This window comes from Coenobita brevimanus, chromosome 50 (assembly GCF_032717465.1).
Source record: "Coenobita brevimanus isolate Jiangsu-jjx chromosome 50, ASM3271746v2, whole genome shotgun sequence".
In the NCBI taxonomy this organism is placed as follows: Eukaryota; Metazoa; Arthropoda; class Malacostraca; order Decapoda; family Coenobitidae; genus Coenobita; species Coenobita brevimanus.
In genome coordinates, this window is record NC_137003.1 from 40,232,593 (window position 1) to 40,258,797 (window position 26,205).

The following is a 26,205-nucleotide window of genomic DNA, read 5'->3' on the forward strand; positions in this document are numbered from 1 at the left end:
CCCACCGCACCAACACTTCCCTCCACAGACTCCTCTTGAGCACCTTCCCCAGGAGTATCCAAGTCACTCACTTTGGCCATAAACCCTTCAAAGTCCAATGCTGACACTTCTGACATTGCATCCTCTTCATCCTCAACAGGAACAGGAGCAGATGATGTCGCTGGTTCCGCAATTTCACCACCTTGAGCCCGCTGTGTCTAGCTTGTTATGAGCGTCTGTCTTCTCCTGTTTATTTCTTCCCTGTGCCTGTCTGTGTAGAAACGGAAGAGTTTGTCAATACCAACCAGAAGTTCCTCTATTCTTAGGTTGCTCACTTCCTGTTCCTTCACCTCTTCCTTGAGCTTATCCACGGCAGCAAGGATCTTGCTAATGTTTGACATATACAGCTCAGTCCTGCCTTCCATCACGCTAGGCTGCTCAACTTGACTCTGCCTGGCGTCGGGCTCTGCGTCAGCCTCGTCTATCCGTTGCAACACTTCCTCGGGAGGCTGTTCCTCAGTAGCAGTGTGCACTTCTTGTATGTCCGCCAATGTAACGTCCTCGAAACCTGGTACAGCTTGTGCTGCTGTCAATGTTGTTGCCTCAGCCTCAGCCAGTGGTTGAATGGCCATCTCCTGGGTCGTGCATAAGTGAGGCACAAGCATTTGCCACGCATGGTTCACCGTTGCAGGTGTAATCTGGTGCCAGGCTTATAGGAGAAATTCAACTGTGTCCTTCACCGTAAAATTACGCCAAAATGCCTCAACAGTCATGGCATCTGTGACAGATCGGGATACAGGTGCTGGTGGAGATGGAACGGGAGCAGATGCCTCATCAAGGTCTTTGTCGTGATCTTGTAGGGCATGATGCTCCTCTTGTGTGTCGGTCTTCCTGCGTAGGTAGTCGTACACTTGCTTATGGTAGAAGTGCTTCACAGTGGCGATTAGTTCTTGATCAAGTGGCTGCACTAGTGACATCGTGCAGGGCGGCAGAAGCACGACACGACAATCCTTATGCAGATCTTCAAGGTATGGAGGGTGACTTGGTGCATTATCAAGCACAAGGAGCATCTTAAATGGAATGCCCAGTTCCCAACACTTGGCCCTGGCATCAGGGACACACTGCCTTGTTAATCAGTCTGCCATAATGTTTCCGGTCATCCAACCATTTGCGGACTTGTACCAATACACGCCACTTGCATCCATGTTCATGAGGTTTTTGTAGCACCTTGGGTGTGAAGCTGTGTGTACAACAACTGGCCTCATCTTGTGGCTCCCAGACAGGTTTACAGTGAACATTACCGTCATCTTACATTTCTGGAGCTTGCGACCAGGGGCTTGTTTCTGTCTTTTAGCGATGTAAGTTGATTTGGGCATGGCCTTGTAATATAACGACGTTTCATCAATGTTATAGATCTGGTCCTTGGTGTACTGTCCCTCTTCAATAATTGCTCTAAATATCGCAGGATAGTCTCTCGCGGCCAGCTTGTCGGCAGAGGCACGTTCACCAGACACTTTCACGTAACGGAGTTCCTTGCGCTTGAGAAAACGGTCCAGCCATCCAACCGATGCCCTGAAAGGTTTTTCCACTTTTAACCTGCGAGATGCTGCCTTGTAAAAGAGCTGGGCTTGGTTCCGAATAAATCTTCCATTCAGTGGAACACCTTCCTTTTCCTTCTTCATTATGAAGGTGGCAAGATAGCGCTCCATTAGTATCATAGCACGATTTCCCACCCGCGAACGGCCGTCTAGGTCAGAGGCACCATACGTCTTCACTAAAGCCTTTATGGCTTCACAGTTCTTCCACACAGTTCACACTGTAGATTCAGCCAGTCCCAGGGCTCTCCCGATGGCAGTGTTTCCTTGACCCTCCTCCTTCATTTTAATGATCTTTAACTTGGTGGCATGCATCAGAAGTTTCTTAACTCTTGGGGTTGGAGCCATGGTGTGGCGAAGCAAAGGCAAGGATGGAGGAGCACAAAAAACACCACATGTTGTACACGACAGGTTAGCTGTAGAGAGCAGATCCACACAGTGCACGAGCCAGGACTGTAATGGCGCGCCCGCTCCCTTGTACCCCAAGCTGCGCAGTAGAATGCCCGGGAATTTCTGCACATCAACATGACGACACGTGATGCGCTGTGTGAGGGGTGGTCGCGCACTAATAGAAAATGGCATTTTTGAGCCACTCCTTGCCTCTGCCTTGCGTTCTGTGCGATAAACTCGCGCATTCAAGGGTTTTTGGTTATGATTTTTGGTCACTCACGAACAATGCAAATCGCGCACTGTGATGACGCACACTGTGCGAACCTATTGTATATATATATATATATATATATATATAGTAACCTCTCAAATAATGCGAGGGTTAGGTTCCTGGAGAGGTCGCGTTAGTTAAAAACACGTTAGTTAAACATAATTTTCCCATAAGAAACAATGGTAATATTGGGGGTTACGTTCCTGGACTCTGGGAAAGTCTACCCATTTGGGGAGTTATGCTACTCTAAACTTAAAAGCAACAATATTAATTTGAAAGAAAATCCACGTAAAAAACAAACACAGTATATTTGGGGAGAAATACTGTAAACAACATTTCAGCCCTGACTGGGCCAAAGCGCTGTTTAATCTCCCCAAATACATATACTGTTTTTGTTTCTTACGTGGATTTTCTTTCAATTCTGCTTCATTCATGACATTGTGAAAGTTCCTCAACATTATTAATGCATTAGTAAGTCATAAAAACACTACAGTAAAAGCAACATCTTCATTACATTAAGTAGGTCACAAACAATAACAACACACAGCCTCATTTCATCTATGCATCACTCGTCGTCTGCTGCTGTCCCTCCTCACCCCGCTCCCCCACCTCCCGCCGCTCCCCACCCTAAATTTGTTGTCCCTCCTCAATCTGCTGTCCTTCCTCTTCCTCTTCCTCTTCCTCTGACTCCAGTGCTACTGGTGATGAAGATAACTCCCTTAAGTTTTCTGTCTTCTTCATAAAGAACTGCTCTATATTGGTTTGAGTGGTTTTCTTCTTTCTGTTCTGCAGCATCAAGCTGTAACAATTTAGATGTGCCATCACTTTCCTGGCCAAATTTTGTCCGAAAGTGAGCCAAATTGCTCAGAATGAGGCCAAACGTCATTATCGAATATTATAGTTCGAATAAAACCAGTTTAAGCAACAGGCAAATCAAAAATTGTATTTATGGATAAACTGCCACACATGGTCTATCAGCTCGGGACAGTCCAAGGCGCGCATGGCTAATTTGAAACCATCATGTACATGTAAAGCCGCGTTAACTCGAGAAACCCTTGTTAGTTAAACATATCTCCTTAAATATTTGCTCCTGTTAAAACAAGAACGCGTTCTTTAAACTCACGTTAGTTGAGAGGTTACTATATATATATATATATATATATATATATATATATATATATATATACCTACGCTACTCATGGTGCAATGTAGGATTAGATGATGGATATATATATATATATATATATATATATATATATATATACTGTATATATATATATATATATAAAAACATAAAAGATATATATATATATATATATATATATATACACACACACACACTATATATATATATATATATATATATATATATACACACATTACGTATATATATATATATATATATATATATATATATATATATATATATATATATATAATGGTATCAGAGGTAGACTGCAAGATAATGTTGATTTTATGTGTGCGGCGTGCCGGGGTAAGCAGGTGAAGATTGTCAGACGTGAAAGGATTGAACTTGCTGGTGAATCTCTTGAGTGTGTGGAAGAGTTTTGTTATTTGGGAGACATGTTGTGTGCTGGAGGTGGGGCTGGAGCTAGCTCTGTGGCTAGGGTGAGAAGTGGTTGGAAGAAGTTCAGGGAGCTCTTGCCTCTCCTGACATTGAGAGGGCTCTCCCTACGTGCTAAGGGGTCTTTGTATGCAGCATGTGTTAGGAGTGTAATCCTGTATGGCAGTGAGACCTGGGCAGTGAAGAAGGAAGATATTCGCCGGCTCAGACGTACAGAAATGACAATGATTAGGTGGATGTGCAGTGCGTCCCTGCGTCCAAGGCCTGGAGGGGCTGGGTTTCCAATGGAAGAGTTGAGAGGTAGGATGGGACTGGAGTGTATTGGTGTTGTGATGAGGAGAGGTAGATTGAGGTGGTTTGGACATGTGGAGAAGATGGGGGATGATAATTGGGTGAGGAAGGTGAGAAGTGTTAATATTGGGGGTGGGGTTATGAGGGGTAGACCGAGAAAGACATGGGATGAGGTCATTAAGTGTGACCTTAGGGTTAAGGGACTGAACAGGGAGGCTGCAATGGATCGTGCAGTGTGGAGAGCCGCCATTAGGTGACCAAGGTCGACACATGCAAGCATGTTGGAGCCTTTAAAAACGAAACGAAACGAAAAAAATGTACATATATAAGGTGCTACACTTTAAGGAATTGTTGAACATACAGGATGGAAGTAATGCGAGTATAAGTGGCTGGGGAATGGCTGGGAGAAGGAGGGAGGTGAGAAGACAGGACGAAATCAGTAGGATAGAAGTTGTGGAAGCAATGAAGAGTGTTAAATTGGGGAAAGCCCCAGGAATTGATGGAGTGTGTGGTGAAATGCTGATGCATGGGGAAGAGATAGTAGTAGAATGGATGTGGAAGATGTGTATATTGGCCTGGGAGGAAGGTAGAGTCCCAGAGGATTGGAAGTCAGGTATAATTATTCCCTTGTACAAAGAGAAAGGGGAAAAAGAAGTGTGTGGTAATCATAGGGGCATTTGTCTTCTTAGTATAACAGGAAAAATGTATGGTAGGATACTTATTGACAGAGTTAGAGAAAGAACAGAGGAATTAGTTGGAGAAGAACAGGGAGGCTTTAGGAAGGGAAGAGGTTGTGTAGATCAGATATTCATTCTTAGATCTTTAATGGAAAAGTTTCTAGAGAAAGGAAAGAAGTTGTATGCGGCTTTCATGGATTTGGAGAAAGCATATGACAGGGTGGATAGACAAGGATTGTGGAAAGTGTTAAGAATATATGGAGTAGATGGGAAGTTCTTGAATGTGTGAAGAGTATGTATGATGGTGCGAAGGCTGCAGTGCGTGTGGATGGTGAACTAAGTGAATTTTTCTCTTTGAAAGTTGGGTTGAAACAGGGATGTGTCATGTCTCCATGGTTGCTCAATCTGTCCATGGATGAGGTAATAAAAGAGGTACAAGGTAGGGTAGTGGATGTTGGAGTGGCCCTGGTGAGAGAGGATAGTGTTTGGAAACTCCCTGTACTGTTGTTTGCAGATGATACTGTGTTGTTGAATGAAGATGAAGGGGAGCTGCAAGGTTTGGTGGATGAGTTTGGGAGAGTGTGTAAGAAACGGAATCTAAAGGTGAATGTCGGGAAGAGTAAAGTGATGGTCTTTGAGAGAGGTGAAGTCAGTGAATGTACAGCGAGGTTGGATGGTGAGGAATTGGAAAATGTGAGTACGTTTAAGTACTTGGGTAGTGTGATGAGTAAGGATGGAGGTTTGGAGGATGAAGTGCTTGAAAGGGTACAGCAGGGAAGAAAGGCTGCTCGTTCTTTGAAAGCAGTGATAAGAAACAGGGAAGTGAGCATGGAAGTGAAAAAGTTACTACATGACAGTATTGTGATACCAACTCTAACGTATGGAAGTGAAGCTTGGACGCTGTTGGAAGGACACAAGTCAAGAGTGAGAGCAGTGGAAATGAGTTATTTAAGAGAAGCCTGTGGAGTCACATGGAGAGACAGGCTGATGAATGAGGATATAAAGGAGCGTTGTGGTGTGGATGTGGATGTGATAGGATGCATTATGAGGAACACACTGAGGTGGTTTGGCCATGTGGAGAGGATGGAGGGTGAAAGACTGACGAAGAGAGTGTATGTGAGTGACGTGGAGGGGGGAAGAGGGAGGGGGAGGCCGAGGATGAGATGGAGGGATGGGGTGGAGAGGTATATGAGAGAGGGGGGTGTGAGTTGGGAGCAGGGGAGTGAAATGGCGGGGGACAGGGCGACGTGGAGGCGATTTGTTTGTGGCCACCCCAAACGGGATTGAGGCTTCTGGCAATTGTTAGACAGATAGATACCCAAAAGTTCCACTAATTTGAACAGAGGGAGCCAACCATTTGCAGTTTAGCCTTTTGCCACTAGGATGAGTTAGCAGCACCCCTTGTGCATCAGTGTGGCCCCAGCCGCGTCTGTGAGCAGATGTGTTTTGTGCTACGCATACTATTGTAACATGGTATGCAGGTGGTTTGGCGGTTTTGCAATGGCAGACCTCACAGAACAAAGAACCTGCATCAAGTTTTGCTTCAAGAACAACCTGACGGCTGCAGAAACTCACCGGTTGCTTCAGCAAGCCTTTGGTGACAATGCCATCTCCAAAAGCAGAGCATTTTTCTGGTAGAAGTGGTTCAAAGAAGGACGAACATCTGTCGAAGACGATGACCGTTCTGGACGACCGTCAACGGCAACAATACCAAAAAACGTAGGAAATTTTCGCCGGGCTATCCTTGAAGATCATACACGAACTATCCATGATGTTTGTGATATTGTTGGACTGTCGTAAGGGAGCGTGCAACGCATTCTGTGGGACAAGGGAGCGTGCAACGCATTCTGTGGGACATGTTGTGCATGAGACGCATCGCTGAAAAATTTGTTAAGACTGCTGAGTGACGAGCAGAAGGCACATCGCGTTGCAGTTTATAGGGAGCTCAAGAATCAGGTCAGAGATGATGCTACCTTCATCTCCAAGGTCATAACTGGTGATGAATCATGGGTTTATGGTTATGACCCGAAGATAAAGCAGCAGCCATCACAATGGAAGTCTCCCAATTCACTGAGGCCAAAAAAAAAAGAGCGTCATGTTCGCAACAATGTCAAGTCGATGTTGATCATTTTCTTCAATATCCAAGGGATTGTTCACACGGAATTCGTCCCACCCAGTCAATATTCAGCGGAATTTTATTGTGAAGTTTTGCAGTGTCTGAGGGTGAACATCCACTGCAAAAGTCCAGAACAGTGGAAGAACAAGGACATACATCAATTGCTGTCTGGCAGTTCCTGCTTTCCACTAACACGGTAGTCATTCCCCACCCACCCTATTCGCTTGACCTTGCCCCCTGCGACATCTTCCTGTTTCCCAAGCTGAAATTATGACTGAAAGGGTGTCGATTTGACTCGATTGAGGAGATCCAGACAGAATCACAGGAGGTGCTCAAGACCATCAAGTCTGAAGCCTTCCAGGGATGCATGGCCTCATGGAAAAAATTCTGGGACCACTGTATACATGCCCAAAGGGACTACCTCGAAGGTGACAGTGAGAACTAGGAGGTAAGATAACTTATTTTCCGACAATATTCAAATTACTGAAACTATCGGGTAGCACCTTGTATATGTATGTATGTATGTGTGTATATATATATATATATATATATATATATATATATATATATCGTTTCGTTTTTAAAGGCTCCAACATGCTTGCATGTGTCGGCCTTGGTCACCTAATGGCGGCTCTCCACGCTGCACGATCCATTGCAGCCTCCCTGTTCAGTCCCTTAACCCTAAGGTCACACTTAATGACCTCGTCCCATGTCTTTCTTGGTCTACCCCTCATAACCCCACCCCCAATATTAACACTTCTCACCTTCCTCACCCAATTATCATCCCCCATCTTCTCCACATGTCCAAACCACCTCAATCTACCTCTCCTCATCACAACACCAATACACTCCAGTCCCATCCTACCTCTCAACTCTTCCATTGGAAACCCAGCCCCTCCAGGCCTTGGACGCAGGGACGCACTGCACATCCACCTAATCATTGTCATTTCTGTACGTCTGAGCCGGCGAATATCTTCCTCCTTCACTGCCCAGGTCTCACTGCCATACAGCATTACACTCCTAACACATGCTGCATACAAAGACCCCTTAGCACGTAGGGAGAGCCCTCTCAATGTCAGGAGAGGCAAGAGCTCCCTGAACTTCTTCCAAACACTTCTCACCCTATCCACTAGCTCCAGCCCCACCTCCAGCACACAACATGTCTCCCAAATAACAAAACTCTTCCACACACTCAAGAGATTCACCAGCAAGTTCAATCCTTTCACGTCTGACAATCTCCACCTGCTCACCCCGGCACGCTGTACACATAAAATCAGCATTATCTCGCAGTCTACCTCTGATACCACTACATCTCTTATGCACCCATTTATCACACACACCACACAAGATGGAATTACTTCCCACGCCCTTGTGGCAAACTGCACATGGCCACTCTCCCTCGTCTTTGACAGTACCGCCACCAACCCTAGATATCATCACTTTTGTTTTATCTGCATTTACCCTTAAACCCTTTTGCCCCATACCATCTCTCCACTTCCTAAACCTTTCCTCCGCCTCCCTTTCATTCTCTGCAATCAACACCAAATCATCAGCATACAACAACTCCCACGGGAGTCCGTTTCTAAAGTCATGTGAAAGGGCTTCAAGTATCATGATAAACAACATGGGACTCAAGACTGACCCCTGATGCACACCAACATTCACGGAAAACTCATCACTCAAATCTCCATTCACTCTCACCTGGGTGTGAGCACCCACATACATGGCCATAACCACCCTAACCAGCCACTCCTCCAAGCCAAGCTTTCTCACTGCCCACTTCACCACCTCTCTAGGGACTCTGTCAAAGGCCTTTTCCAAATCAACAAAAACAAAATAAAGATCCCTTCTCCTACCAATATATTTTTCCTGAAGCTGCGAACAATGAATATGGCATCAGTGGTCCCCCTACCTGGCATGAACCCAAACTGCATCTCATCAATATTCACTCTTTCTCTAATCATACCTTCTAAAACTCTCTCCATTACCTTCATTATCTGATCTAAAAGCTTTATACCTCTATAATTTCCTCTTTCCAGGGCATCACCCTTCCCTTTATACACATTTACAATTACACTCTTCAGCCAATCATCTGGGACAACACACTCATAAATAATCCTATTTATCAGGTCAGTGACTAAACTCACCCCTATATCGCCTGAGGCCTTCAACATTTCGGCAGTCAACCCCAACAAACCTGCTGCCTTCCCCACCCTCATCCTGCCTATTGCCTCACTCACAGTAGCAGTATCAATCAAAGGCCAAGGGCCAGACACTGGATCTGCTGGCTCCAAACCTTCCCTGTCCCAGTCAAACTCCTCATTCAACAACCGGTTATAATACTCTCTCCATGCATCTTTAATATCCTAACTGTTCACCACTACCCTTCCTTCATCATTCTTCACACACTGCTCACCTATGATATCCCGATTATCCCTCTTCACCTGACCTGCCACCCTAAATATATTTTTCCTTTCCCCATGATTTAGATTATCAAGTAATTGTCTCTGTGACTCAGACTTTGCCCTGTATACCTCTCTTCCAGCCCTACGCTTGGCAGCCAAATATTCCTCTTTGCTACCACCCTTCTTCCATTCCCGGAAAAGCCTTCTTTTCTCCTTAATTGCAGCTTCTACACCCTCATCCCACCACCAAGTTACTTTATGTCTTGGTGGTCCTCTTGTCCAGCCGCATGTTACATCAGTAACTCTCAAGAAATTGTTCTTCAGGGCTCTGTACTGTTCATTAACGCCTCTGTCTACAGCTCCCTGTTCAGCCACCTCTCTCCTCAACTCGCTATAGAAGGCATCCCTTACTACTTGGTTTTTCAGCTTCCATATTTTCCTCCTAGGTACATAAGTCCTCTTTTTCATCACTTGTTCCTTAAGCACCATATCGCAAATCAATAGTTTGTGCTGCTGCACACACTCCTCACTTCCTATAACTTTAACATCCCTCACTAACCTCCTATCGGCCCTCCTAACCAGAAAATATATATAGTATATATAGTATATATATATATATATATATATATATATATATATATATATATATATATATACATATATATATATATATATATACATATATATATATATATATATATATATATATATATATATATATATATACATATATATTTATATATATATACATATATATACATATATATATATATATATATATATATATATATATATATATATATATATGCAGTACCCTTGCATCCAACACAGTAATACTGTCATGCACGGGTCCCGTGTTGGACCAAAAACGTGTTCGACAAACAACAGAGCTTAAGGGGAAAAATTAATTATGTCAGCAACCCTAGGAAAACTCACCCTAAATACCTACCATATACCTATACATATATTGGTACTACTGTAATTATAATAAATGGTACTGTATTATGAATGATAACTAACCGTTTAGGATAGTGTTGGTGGGCTTGCTGAGAATGGAAGGTGGTATCAGAGGCTGTAGGTAGTCCTACTGGGTCCCCGGAGAATGGCTGCTGGCGTCACTACCGGGTAATGGCTGCTGCTCCCCCTCAACTTCCCTCATGAATCCTTCAAAATTCCTCTCCCCTTTCTTCTTCCTCTCAATGATTTCTAGTTTGGTGGCCTGAGGGAGATGCCACCACTTCATGGGGTTCCTTGAAGGATTCCTAGGCATCGTGAGCAGGGTAAAAGGCAGTAGCATGGGCAGAAAATGCAGCGAGAAAAAAGCACCGTCCAATGCAAATTATGTGACTGAGTGACGCTGTGACGGAAGAAATTTAAACAAAACATCACGTGGGAGCAGAAGCCTTTTTAAGTGGGCGACATCATGATCACGTCACAATAGCGGGTGGGGGAGGCTACTTGATGGGAAGTTTTGATTGGCTGTCAGCGTCGCGGGAACATCCAGTATGACCGTGTTGGTCCGGGGGTGATCGTGCTAGAGGCGAACTCTGCGAATTTCGCCCACTTCTCGGAGCTCCGTCCGTGTTATGCTAATGCACCCATGATGTAGTATTTAAATTGTATTAAATCGGACTAATTTTTTGCTCTCCGTGCTGGACACGAATCGTGCTGGACAAACGCGTGTTGGACGTGAGGGTACTGTACATATATATACAGTATATATATAAATCTATCCATCCATCATCCAATCGTACGTTGCCCCATGAGAAGCCTAGGAGCCCGGGGCTAGGCAGTTGGTCCTGACATTTAAGATAAGAGAGACCAGCCTCACTCTTCCCTGAGTGGCATTACATGAGCAATAAACCCCAACCACCCCTTAGATATAAACCTTCACCGGCTCAATCCGATTGGAGCACAATAATTACCCACCAAACCACCAGGTGCCAAAATTTGGTTATATGGTTACCACCCAGCATAGTAAATGGTTTCCTGGTGTACAGGAAACCACCTGGTGTACAGGAAACCATTTGGCTTGTCACTCAGTGTAGAGTCACCCACGGGCAGAAGGAAGAGGAAAGAATGAAGGAATGAAAGACAGAAGAGGGAGTGTAAAGTCACCCGCAGGCAGAAAGACGAGGAAACAATGAAGGAAAGAAAGACAGAAGAAGATGGAAGGAAAGAAGGATGGAGGAGAGGACAGGGCAGACACCCGAGAGTAGCACTACATTGAGTGAGTGGATGGTAGGTGCCCCCACCTACCACAAATATATATATATATATATATATATATATATATAGTAATCCCTCCACTATCCGATGTAATAGAGCTGAAGGCATGTCCGGAAAGTGGTCCCATCCGGATAGTGGGCCCTAGCCTACTGGACTTGTACTTATGGACCCTAACCTACCCTGACTCAGAAAAACACCTATACAACTCCCAACTGGACATGAATAGCACCTATTTAAGATCCAATTCACACCAATGAGGGACATACAAGAATGAAATAAATGCAAAAGAACCAGAGAATGAGGTTTTAGAGGTGAGTATATACAATATTAAACATTCTGGGTACTTACAACAAGTCCCTGGCTCCTGGACTGGTACTTAGGACCCTAACCTAGCCTAACTCAGAAAAACACCTCCCTACTGGACATGCATAGCACCTATGACCCAATTCACACCAAGAAGGGACATAAAAGAGTGAAATGAGGTTTGAGGGGTAAGTATGGAAAATACAGTACAGTATGAAACATTCTGGGTACTTACAACAAGTCCCTTGCCTTCTTGATGAATAACCCTCCTCCTCTCAGGTTCTGACAGTAAAAGGGAGTACCTGAAGCACCTGCAGTACACTGTACATGAAGTCTTGCACTGAACTTAGTCATTTGCAATCAGAAATCCATTTTCTAAACACTACACACTCTAGTCTAATTTGCGCTCCATTGTACCTTAATGAAATCAGTGTTGCACTCTTCACTTAAGTCTTTGCACTCAGAATTCTAATTTCTTAACACTGCCCACTGTTTTTTTCACTGCAAAACGCTGCAAAATTCCCGTGTGGTCTAGTGGCGAGTTCTTGCTGTTTATTCACTGTCAGAGTCTGACAGTAGCTGATGCAGGTGGCCTAGGGATGCGTCGCTGGGATGTGGTGATGGACTACCCACTGCAGACGACTCTGAAGAGAGGCGCAAACTCACGTCCAGTGGCGACTCCACCGTGCCTGATGTGCTGGGCTGTGGCTCGGAGGATGAGGGTCTGTCTTGGGGAGGCAATGGTGTGGAGCCAGGGCTGGGCACAGCAGGGGTCATGGGTCTGAAAAAGCTGTCAATGGTTGATTGACACAAGGAACGATGATTTTGACGTGAAAGCGCGCACTTCCTCCACAAGTCCCAAGGACCCCATCTCCCTGTCGCAGTCTGGGTGTTCCAGGATGTCAAGAACAAACTCTATGTGTTCCCGGAGTGAGCTCAGCTTGGGGATGGATGGAGTAATGTCACGTTGAGAGGAGTCCGCATCATCGTCGCCGTCCTCGTCAGAATCGTCAAGTTGGGTACTGACACCTGCAACTGAAGATGCGATCTCGATATCAGACATGGTCTGCTACCCAGGATCGCCCTCGTCGTCATCCAACCACTCAAGCATTTCGTCCACATCAACATCGTCGCCATGCACACGTAGACGTGCATGGAAATTGTCCACGTCAAAACCTAGGAAATCATGCACCACATCTGTTCCAAGAAGCAGACGAGACCAACCATTTTCTAGAGTCTTGACAGGTCGTCATCCAACCACTTACGCACTTCGTCCAAATCAACATCGTCGCCATGCACACGTAAACGTGCATGGAAATCGTCCACGTCAAAACCTAGGAAATCATGCACCACATCTGTTCCAAGAAGCAGACGAGACCAACCATTTTCTAGAGTCTTGACAGGGACTTCCTTCCATGCACTGGCCCGGTTGTAGACTGTAGACGATGTTGTAGCGGCGAAGGTTTTCCAAAGTCCGCTGGCCCCGCGTGTCCCGTCCCTCCCTGCGCTCGTCCTCGTCCTTGAGAACAACCATCTACTCGTCCAGGAACTTCCATCAGTACAGCCTCTTCGTTGCCACAATCACTCCTTGGTCCATTGGTTGGATGAGAGCAGTCGTATTAGGTGGCATAAACATGCACTTAATGCGCCCATTCTCAGCCACCAAGTCCTTGTTGCTCGGGTGGGCAGGTGCATTATCCAAGAGAAGGAGGGCCTTTACCTGGTTGCATGGGATTCCCAGTGTCTTCGTCTGGTAATGGATGACCTCCTTGACAAAATGGCAGTGGAATTAGTCTTTGAAGTTCTGGGCAGTGAACCATGCCTTCACAGAATGGTGCCAAATGACAGGAGGGACATCCATCACCCCACGAAGACACCGAGGCTGCTTTGCACGGGCAACAATAACGGGCTTGAGCTGGTGCATGCTGTTAGCATTGGCACAACACAAAGCAGATATCCGTTGCTTGCAGAGCTTGCAGCCAGGCACAGGCTTCTCCATCTCCTCGGCTAGAATGTTCGTTGGCAAAGAGCGACAGAATAAACCAGTTTCGTCAGCGTTGTGGACTTGACCGAGAGTGAGGCCCTCCCTGTCGATCAAGCCCTTCACCTTGTGCCGAAACTCCTCTACTCCATCCTCGTTGGCGTCCAAAGTTTCGCCATGAGACTTACAGTTGGTAAGGCCATGTCGTAAGTTGAACGCGAAGAGCCAACCCCGGATGTCTTGAAGTCTGGAGCGTCGTGAAGCCTTGCGAACTTCTCAGCAGCAGCCTTCAGCTCCGTGCCACACACCAGCACACCAGCAGCACGTTGCCGTCGATACCAAATCAACGTGGAGCGGTCGACTTCAGAATACCAGGGAGTAAACACCATCTTCCTCTCCTTGTTGCGTTTGTTCTTTGACGAGAAGTCAGCCATGTACTGCATGAGTTTGTCACGGGATCTCTTGATATCAAACAAAGTAGATCAGGCCAGGTTGAATTCACGGAGAATGTATGAGGTTGACCATCCCACGTCCACCTTGTCCAATATCTCCCTCTTCTTCTCCAGAGTCAAAACCACTCTCTTCCTCTTCTCAGGCAGCGGGGCCATCATCACACACATGAAGAAGTGGCAGGAGAGCAGCAGGAAAGCCTGCAGAAGGTAGGGCACCACCACAAAAGGGAGCACGTGGGCGGCCATGATGACGAGCGTGCACTCACAACAAGAGACGTGCGGTAAGTGAGGAGGATGCAGGGGTGCTCTAGTGGATTGCGGCGAAACTGCGCACCAAAACACAGCTGGTCTGCGCCGCGGGTGCCGAGTTCAAATTCTGGGGGGAAAAAAGTCGGATTTTAAAAAAAATTTTTGTGCTTTTTGGGCAATTTTGGAAATATTGAATCCCGGGACCAAAATATCCGGTAAGTTGGGTGTCCGGAAAGTGGGCGTCCGGAAAGTGGGCGTCCGGATAGTACAGGAATTACTATATATATATATATATATATATATATATATATATATATATATATATATATATAAATACAGTAATCCCTCATTCATCAGGACAACACAGAGCCAAAGGCATGTCCGGGTACTGGCAACATCTGGAAAATGAACACTACTGTATTCCCGTTCCATACCCAGACTATCTATACCCACCTCCAACCTATACCTAACCTATCTGTACAGTTCCGATGCTTAACCCCTTAACCGCAGGGCGTCACTTTCATGACGCCGGGAGCAAGAGGTCATACCAAGGGGTGTCACTTTTGTGATTCTGTGTTATTTTGAATTCGCCCGGGCTTTCAAGTGGTGGCTTGTATCATCTATCAGTACTATCAGTGTCCAGCTATACTCAGTTCTGCTAATGTCATCTGCACTCCCATCCACTGTTGACAATTTAGCCATTTTTCCCCCTGTCCTTGACTCCCCTCCTTACCTCCCCTCCATTACCCTTTCCTCCCGCCTGCACAGCTGCGCTACGCTACACAAATCCTGGATGGATTTTTCCACTCATTTTATCCACTGAAATGTGCCCTATGCCCTATTCTTATACACAATAATATAAAAAGGAAAGAGAAAAGGTAATTGATACTGCCATATGTCTGGAATGGGATAATTATCACCTGGCAACACCCCACGTTCACACGCTCGCTAATTTTCCCTTTTTATTTTCTTTGAATAATGCCATATGACATATTCTCGTAACGAAAATATGTATAAGAAAGGAAGGGAGAAGCCTAAGTGATATTTACATTCACCTGGAACTACCTAATTTAATATATATTGTCTAGATTTCCTGCCAATCATTTCATAGCATATAAATTAGCAGCTGTCACTACGTTGACATTGTCAACCCTTCCCTGCCCCTAGGCCACATCATTCAGTTTACTTTCATCTTTCAAGGCGAAACCACGTCCGATACGTGCCTGTCCTTTGCCTCCTGCAAAGGGCCCTGCGACCTCTACCCCTACTAAACCTTGTGTGGGAAGGGGTAAAAGGCTAAGTGACTCTGCTGTGGAACATAAACTGGCTAATTTATCAATGATAATGATGGACAGTGACTAGTCTTTCTGGTGACTCTAAAGACAGTGCATGTGGAAATGTAAATAATGTGTAAAGAGCAAATGAAAGTAATGAATGTAAATATAACTGAACAGTGGAAAATAGTTTTAGAAGTTACTGCAAGTGACAGTGCATACCATGGTGTAGATAAAATAGAAATGTAAATAATGTAAATAAAATAGAGAATGTAAATAGAAATGTAAATAGCTAGTAATATAAGACTACGAGTATAAATACTTGGAGTAATGAAAGTGAAAGTGAAAGCTTTGCTCTTGCGTGTAAAAATACTTGGAGTAATGAAAGTGAAAGTGAAAACTTCGCTCTCTACGCTAGTTTACTGAACAAGAAAGTGAATGCCTGAAGTGAAAATAAACTACTAGTACTGAAAGAAACGTATGGATAAATATTGTATATATAAATAAGAGTACTAAAGTACTAGGAATGAAAAGTGTGAGTGTGTTTATGAATAATAAATGACAGCTCCGCCTCAGAATACCATCAGGGAACGAGCATGGATGGAAAGCTCGTATGCGCTCGTAATTAACGTTGCTTTCACGGTGGTTTTTTTTTTTTTTTTTTTTTTTGAATGTGGATTCCAAACTACTTGAATTCATAGAACAGTGTTTGTAGTTATAATATCAGGCAGTGGTAACCATATTACGTGGTATCGGGAAGTGGATGTGGAGACTTTGTTACCCAACTTCAGAAGTCTCCAAAAGTCCTACGGTAGTCGATGAAGGCTCAACAAGCATCCCAGGAGAAAGCTGAAGGTATGTGCCATAGGCTTATTCAATTATAATATTTTTGGACTAATAACTGATGTTTTTTGGCAAATATTTTTTAAAGGTCAGTCGGAGCGCGATTATCCTCGTGGGACACACATGGCACACTCCCGACATCCCCGCGGTTAAGGGGTTAATAGGAATATCCAAAGTAATGCTAAACACCAAGAAAACCATGAAAACAAAAACTGAAAACCAAAAAACACCTGACCTATACTGTACACAACCATATGTACAGTACCCCTCCTAATTTTGTCACTGTTTCCAGGCCAATCTTCCATATTTAGACATTAAAAGACACATAGTAATATCCAAAGTAATGCTAAACACCATGAGAATTATGAAAAAAAAAAACACTGGAAACCAAAAAAACAACTGATCCATACACAACTATATGTACGGTACCCCTCCTAATTATGGCAGTTTTCCGGTCATTCTGCCATACTGAGACATCACAACACAAACAGGACTATCCATATTAATGCTAGACATAAAAAATGCTTGAATAAAGAATCCACACAAAAAAATGATGACGGTTTGAAAATCTGTTGTCTATGATGAGTGATTGCTCCCAGGGCTCAAAAAAAAAAAAAATTCCACAGCCAAATATGCCACCAGAAATTGGTTATATTGGTACAACGGTATCTTCGCTGATCTTTATACTATAAGATGAGCTAATAAAAACACATAAAACTGACAAGTAAAAGTACAGAAACATAATAAGAATAAAGTGTCCAGGAGTAAAAACTTACCTTCATACAAGAGAATAAAATGTCCAGGAGCAAAACTTACCTTCATACAAGAGAATAAAGTGTCCAGGAGTAACACTTACCTTCATACAAGAGAATAAAGTGTCCAGGAGTAAAACTTACCTTCATACAAGAGAATAAAGTGTCCAGGAGTAAAACTTACCTTCATACAAGAGAATAAAGTGTCCAGGAGTAAAACTTACTTTCATACAAGAGAATAAAGTGTCCAGGAGTAAAACTTACCTTCATACAAGAGAATACAGTGTCCAGGAGTAAAACTTACCTTCATACAAGAGAATAAAGTGTCCAGGAGTAAAACTTACCTTCATACAAGAGAATAAAGTGTCCAGGAGTAAAACTTATCTTCACACAAGTTCCCACCATCCTAGTGCAAAATTTTGCCAGCACCTTCCAAAAGTTACGCACATGTCTAGATGTAAAATTTCATGAGCATTTTTGTGATCACTTCGGAATTTCAATACGACCAATGGTAGTAGAATAAATAGCAAAAAACTCTGAAAACTCAAGAGTCAGTGTAATCACCACGGAGGAGGGTAGGGACTGAGGGAGTGAGGGAGGGGAAGCTGGAAGTGTATGGAGGAGGGACAGGAGGGGAGGAGAAGCGAGGCTGTGGGCAGGATTCTCCCTCTTCTGTCAACAGGCGGACGGGCACTTTTACCGTACATTTACTCATGGCTTGCAGTCTGTTAGACACCGAAAGGCCATGCAGAAACACAGCTCATCGTGACCGGGGGAATTTCAACGTTCGGTAGACAGGCAGACGGCCACTGTCGCTGACCACGTACTTGTGGATTGTGGTCTGTGTTCAGTGGAGGTGGTGGGTGGGAAAGGCTTAGCACCATGGCCACGTGATACTGGACATTCGGTTAGGGAAAGAATACAGACATTTTTACCCTGCTTGTGAGTTAGAGTCATATTAATTGGATGCTGGAGGTTCGCTGGGAGTGATAGGACGAACACGCAACTTTGACTATTAAGTACAAGGGCGGACAGACATTTTAGCTCTGGTTGTGGGTTATGGACAACTTCCCACTCACAACTCGAGCCCAGCGGCCATGTTACCAAATGTATGCTGGCCAGCCAAAGTTACTAGGGACTTTCACATTCAAATAATAGCAAGTAAATTCGGAGAATTTTATATATATACACCCATCCCCATGCTATCACGCGTTCTGCTATCGTCGTCTACTGCCATCACGCACCCCCCAAAAGCTGTCATCCTCATGCTAACACACACCTGAATATGTTATCGCACAAACAAAACCTGGGTGCATTGGTGGATTTGAATCCCCCATGCTGTGCGACACGCCGCAGCTGATTGGTGCTATGTCATCGACCATCCTTGCTCTGTGATTGGCCCACTTTCCCACCAGTTCAGTCAAGTACACATCCCTGCATGGATAGCAGTGAAAGTGGTGTGCTGTAGACCACAAACTTTTTTTTGTGAGAACAATAGCCGACAAACCCAGCAAGTAATCCCAGACCATTGTTCAGTGTAAAGCAGCGGGACTTTCAAGAGAGGTGAAGAAGAGAAAGAACCTTACATATGCTCAAAAACTAGAGATTTGCAAGTTGACTGATGGTGGTGAGACAAAAAGAAGCGCTGAAAAGAAATCTGAAGTGAATGAGTTGACAGTGCGAGGCATTTATATGAACAAGGAACATATCGAGAAACACAAGAGCCTTGCCTCCTCTGTACTGTAGCTGCCTCTGATGCTAAGAGAAGTGCTAACCAGCTGCTGCTCAAGACAGAACAGCTATTAACCCGATATTTGGAGAGACAGGCAAAATGAAATTTGGCTGTTGACACGAAAGAAACCATGAAGACAGTGAAGGAAATTTACCATGGAGTTGCTGCCAAGGCAAGTGCTGAAAATCCACCAGTGTTTTTAGTTTCTAAAGGGTGGGTAGACAGATTTATGGCCATGCACAAAGTGAAAAGCATGATGATATCAGGGGAGGCTGCTAGTGGTAATAAATCAGCCATCCATGTGTACCCAGAAACGCTCAAAAAGATTATAGAATCAGGCCAATATACTCCAGATCAGATATTTAATATAGATGAAACAAACCTCTACTGGAAAATTATGCCTCAGTGCACATTTATCACAACCAAGTCTGCTAAAATCCGTGGGAGGAAGGCTATTAAGGAACAGTTCACTGTACTTTTTGCCACGAATGCATCGGGAGTATGCAGATTAAAGCCCACAGTTGTCCACTGAGCAAAGATGCCCAGGCCCTACGCAGGTTATAATATGAAGAAACTGAATGTGCACTGGCTGACCTCGAAGAAAGGTTATATGTCTGCTAAGTTATCCCTTGACTGGTTTAAGGAGTGCTTTGTGGAGGACGTGGAAACTTTTTGTAAGGAGAACAACATCCGCTTTCACATTCTCTTCCTCTTGGATAATGCCCCAGGCTATTCACCCCTCTTATGATCTGAAAATCTTATTGTGAAAGTGGAGTTCTTGTCGCCCAACACAACCTCACTCATTCAGCCCCTTGACCAGGAGGCTATTTCTGTGGTTAAGGCAGCGTATTCTCGTCATCAGTTCAGGATGATGCGTCAAGCCACCAAGGACACCACTCTCATACAACATTTGGTGGACAGTGAAATGAAGGCGATGAAGAACAGGCAAAAGCGGACACAGACTCTGAGCAGCAAGTCTTGAAATACTGGAACAACTTTAATATAAAACAGGCGGTTGATCTGATGGTGGATTGTTGGAATAACATCACCCCAGCAACAACCCATCATGCATGGCACAACATTTTAGGTGGGCTACCTGAGGACAGATTGGTGCGGGTGCCTGGCAAGCCACAGTCAGTTGATGCCAAGATAAAGGCAGCGGCAGAGGAAGCAAGGGGAATTGTTGGCCGTGGTTTTGAGGACACAATGGGAGACGAAATAAGAGAAATGTTACGACCAGAACCAGTTTCTGCACAAGATATTCTGCAAGAGGATGCTGAGGATAACCCAGGAGAAGAAGACGAGGGTGACAAAGTTAAGGATGGACTGAGCATAAATGATATCAAGTGTCTCATTGAGCTGGGTGGCCGCATATGACACATTCTTGAGCAAGATACCAAAATTAACAGTGAAACTTGCATATCCCACATCAATATGGCTCTATCAGGTTATGAGGATAAGTACCATGCACACATTAATGCCTTACGTCAGTGACAGATCACGGACTATTTTCGCCAACACCCTCAGCCACAGCCGAATGCTGAACCTCTCCCACAGCCAGACCCTGAAAATCACCCTCAGCCACACCAAGATCCTCAACCTGGTCCTTCAATACAACCGGAGCCACAGCCAGGGACCTCTTCACAATTTGAGGGCTTTGACTACGATGCCTTCTTGGATGATCTAGACCAACGGAGGCAGAATATTTTGCTATGCGAGGGGCAGGTAGGTGAGACGTCTGGTGGCCATTAACCCACCCACAAGCCTCGGAACCCTTCAAACCACTCAAGTCTCCATTCATCCTCATAAAGGTAACTGGGATGGCATTGTATGTTGACTATTTATTGTTTATAATGATGTGGATGTTATGTATTATCATGTTGGAGCAGTGTTTGTAAGAAAATATATGCAAAGAGAGGTATACAGGCAAGTCTTGGTTAACGAGCAATCACTTAACGAGAATTTGCTAATACAAGGTCTTGAAATTTGCACCATCGCCTGTTTAACAAGCAGGTAAAATCCCACCAATTCCCAACATATGAAAATCAAGATGACATTCACGCTGCAGCTGTTCATTTTCTAATGCTGTTTTTTGTATTTCATGTGTATTAATCCTTTATTCCTGTTTAAAACTGTCTGTCACAGGTGTTCGTGGTCAGTGGAGGTTACTTGGCTGGTTGTTCACCCCATCCCTATTTTACCTATAAATTATGTTATTCTGTTTTTTTTTTTTTTTTTTATTTTTTTTATTTCAGGTGTATTACTCTTTTGTATTAACCCATTATTCCTGCTTAAAATCATCAGAAAGTCAGATCTGGTGGTTTGGGGGGAGGTTGCTCAGAGGCCTTGCTCCCTAACCCTATATTTCCCACAAGTCCTTCATTTCGTTTAACGAGAATTTGGCTAACGAGCAAAATCCATGCTCGCAATTAGCTCGTAAGATTAGGACATGCCTGTAATAGGCGAAAAATGTATGTAGACTGGCCACCCAATAACCAATTAGAATCATTCCCATTGATTCTTCAATTCAGCTATCACGCATTTCTGCTATCTAGCACAATTGCGTAAGCAATTAGGCATGATAGCAGGGGGATGGGTGTATATGTACTGTGTACAGTAATCCCTTTAAGACCTGGACCGGACCTTTTAGGCTCGGGTCCTTGGACACCAAAAATGGACAAAAACATAAAAATGAAAAAAAAAATCCGATGTGTTCATCCTTACTTTAAATTTGCCGCACAGTGACAAACAGCTGTGTTTTGGCACGTAGTACAGTGCCCCTGCATCGTCCCCTCCCCAGTTCCTGCCTACCTACTGTCGTGACTGCACACTCATCACCATGGCTGCGCCACGTGCTCATTTTTGTGAATAAAGTGAATAAACTGCAATACCTCACCACTAGACCACTTGGGAATTTACAGTATTGTGCAGTGTTAAGAAATTAGAATCCAGAATGCAAAAGGATTAAGTGCAAAGTGCAACACTGGCATGTTGCAAGTAAGAACAGAAAGTGCAGTGTTATTATAATTCATACTGCAAACGCTTAAGTGCAGCACAATTCTGGACTACTGTACATGCTTCAAGTGCACCTTCACCACTGTCAGAGCCTTTGATGAGGCAGGTTAATCTTTGTGATGGCCTCAGATGTGTCATAAGTACCCTGTACACTGCTAAATATTTTCCATACTCACTTCTAATTTCTCATTCTCTGCTTCCTTTACATTTATTTCATGGTTTCTGTCCCTTATTTGTGTGCACAGTGTCTTAAACAGGTGCAGTGCATGTCCAGTAGGGAGTTATTTAGGCAGCTTTCAAAGTTAGGTTGGGATGGGGTCTATATGTAACTGTCCAGGGGCATTTCTCCCAAGTCCTGGACAAAACCAAGCCCCGGACATGACTTTGGCTCTATTACATCGGATCTTGGAGAGATTACTGCATACTGTATATACTGTATGCATATGTATATATACAGTATATATGTATATGTATATATACAGTATATATATATATATATATATATATATATATATATATATATATATATACAGTGATCCCTCAATTGTCCGGATGCTCATTATCCAGACATGTTCAGTATCTGGATGCTGGACCCTGGTTCTACTAAACCATTTTCTGAATTTACTTGCTATTATCCGGACATAAAAGTGCCCGAGAACTCCAGCCAGCCAGCAGACATGTCCAAATATTCGGCATCGTGGCTGCTGGGCTTGAGCTGTGAACGGGAAGTAGTCCGTAACTCAGAACCAGAGCTAAAATGTCTGTCTGCCCCTGTACTGAATGGTCAAAGTCACGTGCTCGTCCAATCACTCCCAGTGAACCTCCAGCACCCAAGCAATATGAATGTAATCCGCAAGCGGTATTAAAACGTCCGTACGCATCCTCACCCATGTCTAGTATCGCGCAGCTACCTGGCTAGCTCTTTCCTCGCTGCCACCACGTGTGTAACAGACCACAAGCCATGAGTACACGTATGGTGACAGCGCCCGTCCGCCTCTCCATCGAACGTCGAAAGTTGCACGACTACAAGGCTAAGTCTTGCCCAACCGCCACCACCACTGAACAGAGACCACAAGTCACAAGCACATGTTCGGTGACAGTGCCCGTCCGCCTCTCTACTGAAGGTCGAAAATTGCACGGCCAACGGGAGGCACTCGTACCACACACACACACACACACACACACACACACACACACACACACAAAGAGAGAGAGAGAGAGAGAGAGATTCCTTACCATGCTGAGTACAATATCAGTAAAGTAATTTCTGTGCCAGTGCACACGATAGTACTGTACTGTACACAGCACAGTACTGTATATGTGTATGTACAGTACAATACTGTACAATACACTTCCACTCGGTATGAGTATTCATTTAAATACCACACTCAGCCACTTTCAACAAGCAGCCCTATCGGGACAGGTTAGGTTTGGTCAGGTCACGTAAAGTTAACCTATGCAATACTGCCTGGGAAACACACTAAGCATATCTTCAAGAAAATCTTATGGTTATTTTTGAAAGGATGAGGCAAACGTGGTTCCTGACTAAGGGGTACAGGTGGCCACCTAGCGTGTAACACAGACCACGAGCCATGAGTATGTGTTCGGTGACAGCACCCATCCACCTCCCCATTGAAGGTCGAAAATTGTGTGGCCACCAGGAGACACACACAAACTATACAGAGAGAGAGAGAGAGATTCCTTCTCATGTTATGATTACAATGAAAGTATCAGTACAATAATTACAGAGTCCCTAGAGAGGTGGTGAAGTGGGCAATGAGAAAGCTTGGCTTGGAGGAGTGGCTGGTTAGGGTGGTTATGGCCATGTATGTGGGTGCTCACACCCAGGTGAGAGTGAATGGAGATTTGAGTGATGAGTTTTCCGTGAATGTTGGTGTGCATCAGGGGTCAGTCTTGAGTCCCATGTTGTTTATCATGGTACTTGAAGCCCTTTCACGTGACTTTAGAAACGGACTCCCGTGGGAGTTGTTGTATGCTGATGATTTGGTGTTGATTGCAGAGAATGAAAGGGAGGCGGAGGAAAGGTTTAGGAAGTGGAGAGATGGTATGGGGCAAAAGGGTTTAAGGGTAAATGCAGATAAAACAAAAGTGATGATATCTAGGGTTGGTGGCGGTACTGTCAAAGACGAGGGAGAGTGGCCATGTGCAGTTTGCCACAAGGGCGTGGGAAGTAATTCCATCTTGTGCAGTGTGTGTGATAAATGGGTGCATAAGAGATGTAGTGGTATCAGAGGTAGACTGCGAGATAATGCTGATTTTATGTGTACGGCGTGCCGGGGTGAGCAGGTGGAGATCGTCAGACGTGAAAGAATTGAACTTGCTGGTGAATCTCTTGAGTGTGTGGAAGAGTTTTGTTATTTGGGAGACATGTTGTGTGCTGGAGGTGGGGCTGGAGCTAGCTCTGTGGCTAGGGTGAGAAGTGGTTGGAAGAAGTTCAGGGAGCTCTTGCCTCTCCTGACATTGAGGGGGCTCTCCCTACGTGCTAAGGGGTCTTTGTATGCAGCGTGTGTTAGGAGTGTAATGCTGTATGGCAGTGAGACCTGGGCAGTGAAGGAGGAAGACATTCGCCGGCTCAGACGTACAGAAATGACAATGATTAGGTGGATGTGCAGTGCGTCCCTGCGTCCAAGGCCTGGAGGGGCTGGGTTTACAATGGAAGAGTTGAGAGGTAGGATGGGACTGGAGTGTATTGGTGTTGTGATGAGGAGAGGTAGATTGAGGTGGTTTGGACATGTGGAGAGGATGGGGGATGATAGTTGGGTGAGGAAGGTGAGAAGTGTTAATATTGGGGGTGGGGTTATGAGGGGTAGACCGAGAAAGACATGGGACGAGGTCATTAAGTGTGACCTTAGGGTTAAGGGACTGAACAGGGAGGCTGCAATGGATCGTGCAGCATGGAGAGCCGCCATTAGGTGACCAAGGCCGACACATGCAAGCATGTTGGAGCCTTTAAAAATGAAAACGGAAACGAAATGTATATGATAGTACAGTACTGTATGTATGTATAGTACAGTGCCTTCGCACAGTCAACGTATTCAGAGTAAACGATTCGCCTAGTGAACAAGCAGAGGGTAATCAAGTCCACAAAACCATAACCAGTGAGTTGAACCCTAGGTGAATGAAACTGGGGTAAAAAGTAGGCCATAACCACCATCTCTCATACTGAACGACCCCCCCCCCCCCGTAGATGCCACACAAGAGGCAAGATCTGAGCAACCCACTGAGCAGAAACCAATGGAGGATGAAAATTTGCCTATGTTGATGATCAGTAAAATTCTAGCGGCAGTGGACATTCTGAGAGAAGAGGTCAAGGCAAATGAAACCAACTACCATAGGACACTGGAAGTGCTCAGTGGAGCAGAAACCACTTTTTGTTATTACAATGAAAGGCACAATATGGAAGCCAACATTAGAAAACAAATGCTCATCACATGCTACTACCGAATTCAAGAACAACTGGAGCCAGTTGCCTCCACAGCGTCCGCTACACTTCCAGGGGAAGACGATGATGATGTGATGTCAGTGGTGTCATCTTTGGACTTTGAAGGCTTTATAGCAGAGGCAAATGGGACAGAGGCACAAGGGAAAATGGTTCAGTCAGGTTATGAGGGCGAGACTGGTGACGGGAATGATGGAATGGAAGGTGGTGTGGCAGGGACACCCTAAGTGTATCTCCCCGTCTAGGAAACACCTGCATTCAAGTGAATCAAGACTGCCATCTGCTTCATTTAATGTATATAACCATGTGTTTTATATTTTTATATATCTATCAATCTATTGCCAGACGCCTCAATCCTGTTTGGGGTGGCCACAAACAAATCGACTCCAAGTCGCCTTGTCCCCCGCCATTTCACTACCCTGCTCCCAACTCACACCCCCTTCTCTCATATACCTCTCCACCCCATCCCTCCATCTCATCTTCAGCCTCCCCCCCCCTCTTCCCCCCTCCACCTCACTCACATACACTCTCTTCGTCAGTCTTTCACCCTCCATCCTCTCCACATGGCCAAACCACCTCAGTGTGTTCCTCATAACGCTCCCTATC

At 44.6% G+C, this 26,205-nt stretch overlaps 1 protein-coding gene across 1 annotated transcript in view; it reads right to left on the reverse strand.

Annotated features, from left to right (window-relative positions):
- Window positions 1-26,205, reverse strand: part of Gapvd1 (GTPase activating protein and VPS9 domains 1) — a 160,471-nt gene that overhangs the window by 50,238 nt on the left and 84,028 nt on the right. The window contains exon 13 of the mRNA XM_080272171.1: window positions 20,084-20,101. Within this exon, the coding sequence (XP_080128297.1) occupies window positions 20,084-20,101 (18 nt within the window). The remainder of the gene's footprint in view (window positions 1-20,083; window positions 20,102-26,205) is intronic.